The sequence below is a fragment of the Vigna umbellata genome, chromosome 5, assembly GCF_029865625.1.
Source record: "Vigna umbellata cultivar VRB3 chromosome 5, Vumbellata_1.0, whole genome shotgun sequence".
NCBI lineage: Eukaryota > Viridiplantae > Streptophyta > Magnoliopsida > Fabales > Fabaceae > Vigna > Vigna umbellata.
Window position 1 is genome coordinate 50,922,810 of NC_142169.1, and position 12,749 is coordinate 50,935,558.

The 12,749-nt window shown below is 33.2% G+C and overlaps 1 protein-coding gene across 2 annotated transcripts; it reads left to right on the forward strand.

Annotated features, from left to right (window-relative positions):
• LOC124828668 (uncharacterized) lies at positions 1–9,776 on the forward strand. Of its 2 annotated transcripts, none has more exons than XM_088116709.1 (14): positions 1–317; positions 478–548; positions 1,489–1,689; positions 1,997–2,073; positions 2,358–2,551; positions 2,672–2,850; positions 3,537–3,881; positions 3,972–4,036; positions 4,379–4,427; positions 4,535–4,688; positions 7,775–7,859; positions 7,945–8,014; positions 8,435–8,575; positions 9,183–9,776. In XM_088116709.1, the coding sequence occupies exons 1-14, from the start codon at positions 215–217 to the stop codon at positions 9,534–9,536; spliced, it is 2,088 nt and encodes a 695-aa protein (XP_087972835.1). In that variant the 5' UTR covers positions 1–214; the 3' UTR covers positions 9,537–9,776. The 2 variants fall into 2 exon arrangements, with proteins under 2 accessions (XP_087972835.1, XP_047157980.1); XM_047302024.2 differs by having other exon boundaries at positions 2–317; positions 472–548.
• Positions 9,777–12,749: the final 2,973 nt, after the last annotated feature.

The following is a 12,749-nucleotide window of genomic DNA, read 5'->3' on the forward strand; positions in this document are numbered from 1 at the left end:
CTTATTCTTGTACTTAGTCTTCTTATTCTTCTTTATCTTTATCTTTGTATTGGAGTTAGACTTGTTCTGTTTGTTTCAGAATTCACTCTACAATTTGCACTCTCTTTCTCGATCTATTTAACTATTTATCTATGCTTCTTCTTGTGTTAGCTGAGAAGAAAAAAACCGTGTTGTGTTGTGCTGTAACTTAGCGTGCGCACCCCTGGTGTAGGAAATGGAGCCCCACGCTACTTCCTTTGTGTCCAAGGCGCGCATCGCGATCCATTCCGCTGCTGCGAAGGCGGAGCGTGTTCTGTTGGACTTCAAAACCGATCGAGGTGAGTGCGTGTGGTATGTTGTTTTCTCTTTCGTTATTGCGTTGGAATGCGATTCGTTTTTTTTTTCTTTTTCTGTTTTGGAATTTTCGATTGTTCTGTTATTTTGTTTGAATTTTGCTGAATTAGCATTGACGCGGTATTTTGATCGGTGAAGATTCAGATAAGCAGTTTCACGACGAGTTAAGGAGGCGACAGGGCGATGAATCTGCTCAGAGCGAACACGAGTCCAAGGTTTGGAGATGAGTTCCCTTGCCCTAATGCGTGGATTGAGTATTTGTGTGTGTGTAATTAGTGTTTTTGGAAACATAGATTTTGAGTTTAATTTTATTTTTTTAATCTAATTTGTATATTTGCGTTTATGGGATGACATTGTGGAAATGTGTGTGGTACTGATTTATTCCACTTCTGTGGGTGCTTGATTTTTCCTCCTTAAATTATGAAATGGAACTATACTTGTTATATATATATATGTGTGTGTATATATATATGTGTATATATATATATGTGTATATATATATGTGTATATGTATATATGTATATGTATATATGTATATGTATATAGATATATGTATATGTGTATATATATATATATGTGTGTGTATATATATATATATATGTGTATATATATATATATATATATATATATATATATATATATATATATATATATATTTTGTAATTATGAAATGGGATTAGATTTATTTTGTTTTAATTGAAGCTAAAGTTTGGAATGAAAATTAAGATACTGTGTTTCTTTGGATTAGCTTATTTTAGAGGTACTTGTTGGTTGGAATTCTGATTTATTTTTGGGCTGAAAAATAAGTTAGTCCAAGTGTACACGTATACTAGGTTCTACGTTTGATATGTGGAAGTTTGTCACTTTATGTATCAAATGAAAATTTGCAATAGTTATTTGTGAAAGCATTTTAATTTTAATTACTTTTTGATAACTGTTTGAAAATAGGAAATAGAATAAAACATAAAGTGATGTTTTTGTAATTATTTGTGAAAGATAGGATCTGTTTTGTCCTGAAACCATACAGGTGTTATGGTTCTAAGTATCTCTTTGCGTTGGGATGATCGGCGCAAGATCTCTTGTTTGCTTGTGTTATGTCTGGGATGACTGTATAATTACTTGCATAACTGATACTTTTGTAATTGAATGATGTAGTTTCTCAATGAACTGAAGCATATGAAGTGGAGACCTCCGCATATAGGAACAAAGCAGGATTGGCAAGAAAGAATAAACAACATTCGAAAAGGGAGAAAAGAAGTTGAAGTAACAGATAAAGTTGGCGACATAAACATGGCCTCCGATCCATTTTATGAACATTCGTACATTCTGAATGAGCAGAATGATCTTGATGCCAAGGTAAGAAGATTTGGGTTATTCGATGATTTTATCTTCCACCTGAAGTTTCCAAGCAGTTGTCCAATATATTAGGAAAATCTGATAATGTATACCAGTTGTCAGCCACGAACATTTTCGACCGCATCACTGTCATTGCTCATAAGCTAGGAAAAAATTTAATGCATGCATGGTATATAGTTGTGACAAATTACTAGATGCTTGACAATGTCATGGTTAACTGCCCGATAACTGTTTCCAGTAAACTCAACATATTCTTAATGACGTCTGATGAAAAAACTTACTTTAGGCTTCTGAATCAATTCCCTAGGTTGAAGGCTTAGCTGCTGCGACTGAACACCTCATCCCTCCGTCGTCTGTCCTGAAGCAGTTGGCTATAGCTTTTGAGTAAGTTATGCTCACCTTTTTCTTGGCAATCCAATGATTGCTTTAAGATGGTTTGTTTTTAATATGGCTAACCTAATTTTGGAACTGAAAGCCCTATTTCTTACTCTCAGTTGTTTAATGCATTTTTTTAAGTCTAACAGTAATAGCTGTTAAAATTTTCTTCATAATGGCTAAAGCAAGAGTAGCATAAATATTAAGATTCTTGTTTTTGTTATTCAGAAAGATTTTCAGCTTAATGAATAACTATTCGAGTAGCTTCTTAAAGTTTTGGGCCTTTTAACTAGGGCTGGAAAGAGAACAAACTCAATGAAAGATTTTGTAGCTTCATCAAGAGGCTCATCACCTGCCAGAGAGAGGGCAGGCTTAAGTCTCTCTTCAATGAAGGCTTTAGTGTTGCGTGAAAAGGAGGCCAAACTTACCTCTGAGTTCAGTAGCGATGAAAAAGTTCTGTATTTGATTAATTCATTGTTTGATCCAGGTATATGAAATTTAGATTGCTCAGTGATGATATAATTTCACGAACAAACCTTTTTTATGTCTATACTTTTATTTTTTGGGTGCATTATTCTGTGATGACCTTCCACATCCTTTGTTGCAGAAGGAAGGTTCCTTAGAAGGAAGATCAACTCTGATCCAGAGGAAACTTCCATATCATCTTTGTCAAGAGATATTCATGGTGCTCCTCCTGAAAGCTTAGTTGCTAAGCTAGCTGAAGTAATTGGAAACTTCAAGACGCTCCAAGAAATGGCTCTTTTTTGGTGCAGGGTTGTTGCTGAAGTAAGTCTAACTCGATAAGAATTTCTATTTTAATATTGTGCAATTTCTTTTATTGAGGACCTAGAAGCTTAGATTTCATTTAATCTCTAGATTGTTTCTAGTTTGTATAATCTGTAAGATATTTGCTCAAATTACTGTTTGTTTGATGGCTGATGTTGTCGAGGATTGAACTATCTTAACCAGTATAATATTTTTATTCAATTTGATACGATTTTGTCCATTATTAGTAAATACATGAGCTGACATGATGCCATATTGAGAAAGAGAAAAGTAGTTTTTCTTTGTATTGATCACCTTTTTTTTTGCTTTTCCGGTGATTTTTTCCCCTTGTTGATCTTCGACTTTAGAGTTTGGTATAATGAATTGTCTTCCAACTGATACTTCCTCGATTTCCCTTTGCAAATAATTTAAAAGAACTAAAAAAGAAAAAGGATAGAAAAGCTGTAAACTACTCATACGCTTTAGTGTTTGATACTTTTAGAGTCCTTCAAAACTTATGAATTATCGTCATGTTATTTGCCTAAGTTTATAATGTTACGACTACTTGTCCATGGAACGAAATCCTACTTAAATTTCCATTCAAGAATTTGTAACCAGGACTGAAGTGCCCAGAGTAATGTCAGCAAGCTATGTTCTTTCCTAATATCAAGCTAAACGAGTGTGCATTGAATTTTTTACTTATGCAGCTGAGAAAACATTGGTCCAAAGGGAAATATTTACCTGGAGTCCCGCAAGATGACATTCCAGATCTGAAATATTGTCTTCTGTATCAAAAATTTCAAGTAATTAATTGTTGCATTTCTCGGAAAAGGCGCAATATTATTGCTACTGAATCACTAAATTCTATGATGGCGGAAGCCAATTTAAATACACTAGAACCAGCAAAGTACACGGACAATATTCCTGCAATTCCTTTATTACATGCAAGGTTAAGGACTGGAGAGCTTGTTCTTCGACTCGGGGCTGATTGCCCATCTGGAGATCTGATGTTACTTGAAACAGGCGAGCCTGCATTCTCTCCTGTGACCCAGGTTTGATAGCTATTTCTCCTGTAGTGTTACATATTTGAATTTGCTTCAGTATTAGATGTGTCATAAATAATTTTGACAATTTTCTTTTAGGAGGGACCCTTGCTTACAGAAGATTTGATCAAAGAGACAGAGGAGTTTGTGCTCCGGACAGGAAGGTGTGTAAACGATCTGGATATAATTGCTTTTGTAGTGAGCTTTCTGAGAGCTTTTATTTCCCCGGAATGAATAATTTCCTAACGTGTACTAGTGGTGTAGATGTTTACTGTGGTCTTCCTCCCCTGCCCCTCTTTCTTGATCTTGAGCTAATGGACTAGTTGATCAACAAATATTCACTAAATTTATCTTTGCTATATGTTGATGACTGTGTCTTCTTCTTATGAAAATGGCATCTTCATTTTACTGCATATATGCATCTATGATCTAATAGATTCTAGACTTATTATAGTTACTATTGGGTGGGCGTTTCTTGATAATTTTCTTTACCTTTGTATGGTCAGTGTTGGTGCTGGATGCTCTCAACTCCTTTCTGACATGCAGGCATTCAAGGTCAGACTTTCCCTTCAAGAGAACTTTCCTTACTGGTGTTTTTAATTCTTGAAATTCGTCTAATGTAATGGTCTTCTAAGTCAGTTCGGTTTGTGATAATGTTTTAGGCTGCAAATCCTGGTTGCATTTTGGAAGATTTTGTGAGATGGTACTCTCCCCCTGACTGGACTGAAAGTGAGGGAACTGAGGATAGAGACTCTTCTTATTGCGATGAGTCAATGTCTACCAGAGGTCAACTAAGTCTACGTATGCAAAAGGAAGGTAGGTGTACTAACATCTTACCCGTGGTCATTGATAATCCATCTCATTTTTGTGGTCAGTATGTATGTTATCTGGCCATATGGATCTGATTTGGCTTGGAACAAAAATAATTGATTCCTTGTATCTCATAACCAGTTGTGATAAACTTTTGGTACATTTTAAATGCCAATCATTTATGTTTATTCACTTTTGAGGTTGTAGTTTGCTGAGGTGTGTGGAAGGAATGAATAAAATCCAAACTGTATATAGTAGAAATTATTCAAGCACAGACTAGTGAGGGAATTTTTGTGATTTAGAAGATCCTATAAAGAAAAAAATAATCTCTCTCATACCCCAGGATCTATAGTGAAGCATATGTATTGTTATATGTAATCACAATATACTGTTGAGCATTTATGAATAGGGCTGAGGTCTGATTAAGCCACTGTTGAACTCTTCCTCATCTAAATGAAACAGAGGCTTCTTTAGTCAAGAAGCCGATCAACACTCTCCTCTCAAGAACACACGAAAAGACACAAAACAGTGTGTATATTATTGAGGTATGAATGAAACAATGTACAAAGAATCACACCAAGGAAGCCTCTCTCCCTTCACTGGAACAAATTTCTAGTCTATACCCAAATGAATACAAAAAATGAATAATCCCCCTGTACAGAATACACACCCTATTTATAAAGTCTCTCTTCCCCTTCCCACTAACTAACTGTCAAACAACTCTTCCCTCCTCCTAACTGCCCTCTCATTTCCTCTTCCTTCTATCCTAAACCCATTATATCCTATCACCCTATATATATCATTACACCCTGCTGCAGAACAACCTTGTCCTCAAGGTTGAAACCGGGAAGCTCGATCTCATGGCTCCTCTTCATCATCGTGTTATCATATGAAGGGAACCCACTGGCTAATACCCTCTAATTCAGGTCTGGAGGCTTGGGTTGTGGCAAATCCTCCTCAAATGACTTCCACTCTTCCTGAATTCTTTTAGCCCAACTTTTGTGAAATCCTCAAAATCTCATCTTTGACTTCATCGACTCTTATAATAACAACACTTTCGGCAGCTGTTTCATCTACTTGCAAACTCTCATGTAAAATTTCCACACTCCCCATCTATGTTACTGCTGCCCAACTCTCACATAGAATGCTTCTCCTGTTCCCTTCAACTATCTTTAGTAGAGTTGTGGCCAGATTTTTCCAAGAAAGGTTCTTGGATTTTTGATGCCAGGTCTTGAACCCCTAGACTACATTTTCTTTGCTATTTGGGTGTGCTTTTGTTGATCCTTTGGTGTTTTAAACTTCAGAAGCATTTGTTGCCCCTGTTGTTTGACCTTGGGTGTCAATCCCTTCATAAGTGGTCAACTCTTCTCTTTTCACCTACGAAAAAACTGGTTTTTCCTTACCCTTCCTAGCTCCATTATTGTCAATGGCATCCTCTTCTCCTTTTTGCTCCCAATTGCTTGAATTTTCTCCTCCACCTGAGTGTTTCTTTCCTTTCTTGATGTCTTGCAGAAGTTCCTCTCTTGCTCTGTAAACAGACTCAACTGGATTGCCTCTAACACCACTGTTATAACCCCAGGCCTCAACAATTCTTCCCCTTTCATTACTGTTTTGACATTCACACCACAACCTACCACTCTATCTCCACTAAAAACAACAACTTTTGCAACTTTACTTGGGGAAGCAAGAGTCACAACCTTCCCATCATGGTCTTCACCTGATGTATTTTCCCTACCAACATTTGTCACGTTATCCACCTTTACAGCAGTAACTTCTGCAACTTTCTCAGCTGCTGCCACACTAACGTCTCTATCACAGTTTTCGTCATTGCCTTCTTCTTCACATATATTTTCTTCTCTCCTCTCTTGCCCTCTAATTCTTGCAAAGAAATCAACACTCAAAACAACAGTTTTTGACCATCTACTCCCTGATGTGATGGTAACAACATCCCCCCATAGTATTGGACAACCCCGTCTTTTTCGCTGTTATTCGTTTCTCTTTTCTTCTCCCCATCGGTTGAATTTTCTCCTTCATCTGAAAGTTTCTTAGCTTTCTTGATGTCTAGCAGACTATCTTGCACAACATCTTGCACAACATCCCTACCTGTTTCTCCCACTTTCTTTCCTTTCCTGACAAATTTCTTACTTATTTCTGAGTCCTTTATGTGATTCTTGGATTTCTGCAGCATTTCTTTTATTTCTTGGACATTTCTTCTCCATTCTGCTGGCACCCTTTTCTGTTCGCTGGCCCACCTCTCCACAGTATCACACCTTCCTTCCAGTGCATTCATTCTTGCTTCCATCTCGCTCCTCTCCCAAGGATCCGGCAGGTCAGACCAAATTGTTAGGTTTTTTTAGTCAAGAAGCCGATCAACACTCTCGTCCTCTCAAGCAACACATGAAAAGACACAAAACAATGTGTATATTATTGATGTATGAATGAAACAATGTACAAAGAATCACACCAAGGAAGCCTCTCTCCCTCCACTGGAACAAATTTCCAGTCTATACCCAAATGAATAATCCCATTGTATAGAATACACACCTTATTTATAAAGTCTCTCTTCTCCTTCCCACTAACTAACTAACTGTCAAACAACTCTTCCCTCCTAACTGCCCTCTCATTTCCTCTTCCTTCTATCCTAAACTCATTATATCCTATCACCCTATATCCTATCAGTAGTTCTCTAAGGCTATGCAATCCTGTTTATTTTTTTGCTTCACTTCTAATTTCTCTTCTTGGACTTCTTTTTGCCTTCATGCTTATCATGATTACAAGGTTCAAAAACTTTTAGTGTTTGTGCCATGTTTTATAATTTTAAAAAGTTGTTTGATGTATAGTATTTTATACCGTCATTACATTTATATGGATTGTCACGTTTATGTCTCTCAATCTTTATAGCGTTTATAATGCTTATGTTGAATATCGTATATATTGGGTAAAAGATGGTATAGATAAGTGAATCCTGACCGTTAACGCAGTTGCATTATGACCCGTTTTGTAAGAAACATGGACATTTTTTGGGCCCCTTTATTTCTTTTTGTATGTTCTACAGAAACTTTGCTGAATTCTCCATTACATGTTGATGGCAGGTAATTTGTGGCGTGAATTATGGGAAACGTCTAAACCAGTTCCAGCTGTTAAACAGGCACCTCTCTATGATGAGGATTTGGCAGTGTAAGTCTAAATAAACCATTTTTATAACCTGGATACCCCCCTTGTGAAGCCGTCTCACTCAATTGTGATTTTTATTCATTTGTAGGGAGGGTATTCTAGATGCATTTGAGGACATCCCGCCTTCGGAGCTTTTTGAACAACTGTTTGTTTCTCTTGTTAGTTCTCTCTCACTCTCCCTTCTTTTTATCCCACGTGAGTTGTTTTTGTTATGTACAAATGATGAAAAATGGACCAACATTTAGTAGAACCTTTTTTCTGATTAAAGTAAGAAATAATTGCTTCTTATTATGGACTTGGATGGTCCCATTTGAGGTGCATGAAAAGATGAAACCATTTGCTCTTATCTTTATCATAACTTTTTGTTATAATTATTTAATTGCTCTTAACTTGTACATTATTTAAAAAAAAATGTAGTATATATCAGCTAATTGATTAAAAGAAAAATTATACAGTTCAGCTTGTGTTTCGTTGACTAGATATCAAGGGCAGATGGTAGTGAAAAAGTAAACTATTAATCAATGATTGCAACATTGGCATGCCTTTCTGATAATAATTTTCTGGTCTTAACTCTACAGCTCGGTTCAGGATTTTCAATTGCTGAAAATATGCTATCTGGTGATGTTGATATTTCAAAATCGTTAAATGACTGCAAGGACTACATAGTTACCGCTTGTCAAAGCAACAGATTCAATGAGAAACTCGATGAGCTTATTCAGGTTGGTACTCATACACTAAAGTGACTAATTTATGAAGTTTCATTGTAGCTCCTGATATCCTTGAGAGTCTCTAATATTTAAAAGGGAATTTTTGTAGTCTTCCTGTAGTACATACTCCTCCCACCCACTTCATATGGTTAATTTTTGCGTGTTATATTTTAAAATAAAAATAAAGAAAATTTCTAAACTTATAAATTAGATGCAAGAGTAGGTGGTACTGGTAATTTCTGACGCAATAAGGAGTACTGAAAATTTACCCCACAAGGGAATTGTGAAAATGTATCCGGTGAGTTAACTCGAATATTGCCACATCCATCAATTTGAAGGAGTCGTTAACTATAAAAAGGTGAAACTTCGGACTGATAAAGTTCTGTAAGACTTTACACCCTTTACTTTTAACCTAATGGGAATATTTAATTTGCCTCTTTAGTGTTTGGGTTCAATGTCTTACTCAACGCGGACCTGTTCACCAGAGGATGAAACAGTAGTTATTTGGAATGTAGACTGATAAATATTGAAAGTGGGGTTTTGATAATATTCATTGGCAACTGTTTAATAGTAACTTGAGTCCAAGAAACTAAAAAATAATAGTTACGTTCCTCTGTAGATGTATGAAATGGTGGAGAAAATGATGGTGAATCCAGATGAGGCACTGAAGATAGTAAAGGTGATGGAAGAATTAGGTATGAGTGGTAGTGTACCAAAACGCCGGATATCTACTGGTGAACCAAAGCACCGGTTAAAGCAACTTAGCCATATGTTTGGTGGCAAAGATAAACCATCGAGCAAGTGTGTATGGAAAGAAGAGGTAAACGATGAAAAAAAGCTGGTTCGACATTCTTTCTCAAGTTTCTTTGACAACAGCAAGTCATCTTTATTTTCAAAAAAGCCTCCTAAGCCTGGAAATCTATACCCCGTCGAACAACCTCTCTCTCTGGAAAGTGATTGGACAGTTGTTTAGACCAAGTTCAGCTTTTCTTCTTCTTTTCTCTCCCCTTTCCTCCTGCCGGATAACTGTAAATTAATTAATTTATTCTTTTTCCATGTCTTTATTAGTAAATAGCAAATTTTTATGTATTATGAAATGCCCCAATTATATTCCCACAGTCAATTTCTTGTTCAGCTTTGCTTGTTGGGTTGGGCTTGTACAAGGATGATCAGTCAAAATAATGAAAGTTTTATTCATTGTTGCATTTGCAAATGATGTTTGTGTTAGTTGCTGAACTGAATATAACTGTAGTTGATTCTAGAGATTAAATGGCCATTACCTTTGAATTGGATGGATGATAAACACAATGAAATTTTACTTCAACATCTTCAATTTCTTCAATTCATTTTTGTCCAAAGTAAAAACACTCTTTGTTCTGGGTTTTTGTCTCAACTATTAAGGCCATTTCAACCTTCACTCCCATAAATTTAAATTTTTGTATTTCTACAATTTGAAATATAATTTTTTTTATATTCTAAACTATACATTCTATGATGCAAAATAAAAAATGCATTTTGGATTATTTAGGATTGTTTTCTGGAATTCAAAAAATTGTATTTTAAATTATACATCATAGAATACAAAATAAAAAATACACTTTAGATTATATATTCTAAAATATAAAATTGATATGAAAGACAAATTTATGGAGGAGGCGGAAGAAATTTATGAAGGTGCAGGAAGGAACTGCGGAATACTAATATATGAGCCTGCTGACAAAAAATGTTGGAGCCCAAAAATGAAGTTTAATTCAGACTTTCTTTCTTTCGGAATGAAAGGTTAATGTGGAACGTAGAATGAAGATTCCGAATGAAAGGGAATGAGTTGATTTTTTAGGATTACAAGAGTAAATTCCTCAGATACATTTTTCTAAATTATAAGTAAAAGATACATTTTTTTTCTAAATCCTGGGTTCAAAGATGCATTTTTCCTTTTCAGATAAAGTATTTCTTTATGTTTTTTAATTGATGTCAAACAATCCTATTAATTTTTTTTATCTTACTAATAACGTTAAAGAAAGTAGTAATTTATGTTTCTACACGATTACTCAAGCTAATAGACAATTATGAATCTATAACCTTATTTGCTTGTATACAAATTTATAAACTGGGTAAAGGGTCTCGTGCTCAACCCACGGTTACAAAAGTGTTAAAGAATAGTCAGAATCCACAATAATACAACACTAAGCTTTGATTAACTCTCACTAAATCAAAACGGTTTAACTTTTCATGGATCAACATATAAACACAAAAACCCAGAAGAAATAAAACTAGAACAAAATGTAAATTAATTTTTAACAAAGTAGTCAAAATGACAAAGTCTTTCTGAACTGTTTATCTTTTTTATTATGATGAATTAGATAATAGATTTAGTATATTTTTTCAGGCACTTCAAAAAATATATTCAAACCAGTACTAAAAAGGTATTGTTAGCCAAGTTACTTTAGGTGTAGGAAGTTGTGACCTACACTAAAGAGGTCTTCAATCGAGGTCCAAAATACAAAATAGAATTACAATGTTACAAATTAAAATTCATAAACAAACTAAAAATATTCCAAAGGTTCATTCACAAAATAAAACAAAAATAAAATTAGTGTTTATAAAAATGCAGTTATCTTTGACTATTGTGTTTTTCTTTTTCTGTTAATCTAAAACTAACTTCATCCCTTTCAAGAGTTTAAAATTTTGTATCCTATGAATATAAATAAGACATAATAAAATAAATGAGAAGATAAAAATAAGTAATTTCACACACACACTAACACACACTAACACTAACACCCTAACACACTCACACACTACAAGAAATATAGATTAAATTAAACATTATTTTATAAATTAAAAATTATTAATATCTAAAATAATCTTTATTACTAATACAAAATTATAATTGATTTGATAATTACAGTCTAAATTGATCTTTTATATTATTTATCAAAGTTTTATAATAAATAATCATAAATAGTTAAAACCTTGATATATAATATTAGAAATCAATTTAAACTTTAATTCAGAAACCTTGATTTCTCTACTTAGTATTATTAATTTGAAGGGAAATAATAACCAGCTAAAAAAATTTAAAACCATAACCGATAGATTTAAGGATTAGAGCTTTGCCTAAATCACATTCTTAAGCATAATTAGAATATTATGTGTTTAAAATTGATTGTTAGCTATGATATAAGATACTGATAGTATTTGCATAATTAAAATAATATGAAAGCATCATTCGAAGATATTTGTTAATGACTTATAACATTATAAGAATGATTTCAGTTGAAGACAAATATTTTAGTTTTATTGTGTTAATACTAAAAAAGCTTCCATATGTCTTCATTAATTAGTTGTTGTCATAAGTATTAAAATGGATTTAACTCAGTGAGATAACTTGGTTAATTATACATGTTTGAGTGTTAGATTGAAAGTGAGTTTACTAATAATCCACCAACAATAATTTAACTTTTTTTAAAGAAATGTTTGGTTAATTATACATGTTTGGTTAATTATACTAATTATTCACTACTTAATTGATAATTTAACTTTTTTTAAAGAAATGTTATTCAATAATATTTGAATAGTTTTGAAAATTAATTTATTTATTCGTCCAACTATATACTCTAATTTCAACTAGTACTTTTACACTAATTTTGATTAAAATAGATAAACATTTCAATTGTAAATTAATTATAAAACAAATTAGAAAAATAAAACATTCTTAGAGTTGACTTACTTTTATAGCCTAGTATTGTATTCATTCTTTTAAAATATAAAAATAGAGAGTTTTGAATAAATAAATATTTTAAATTAAATAATAAAATATTCTTTACAATAACTCCCAAACAAAATTTAATAAAGATTCATGTCACACTAACAGTTTGACAATTAGGTGATATCATATTTGATAACATATATAATTTAATTAAAATAATGAATCATTACTTTTATTAGATTAACTTAACTGTTTTTATATATTTTCAAAGTACACGTATTACAATTTAAGGTGCTGATTTGTGTCATAGATACAAAATTTTATAAATAATCAAATTGTAATGAGATATTTTAATGAAAAAAAATTAATTAATTAATTAAATAAATTATAATTTAATAGAAAAAAATTTCTTAAAATAAGATGCTCTAAAATATGTATTTGAAAAAAAAGAGTTAAGTGTGCAAGCAAAAGATTTAA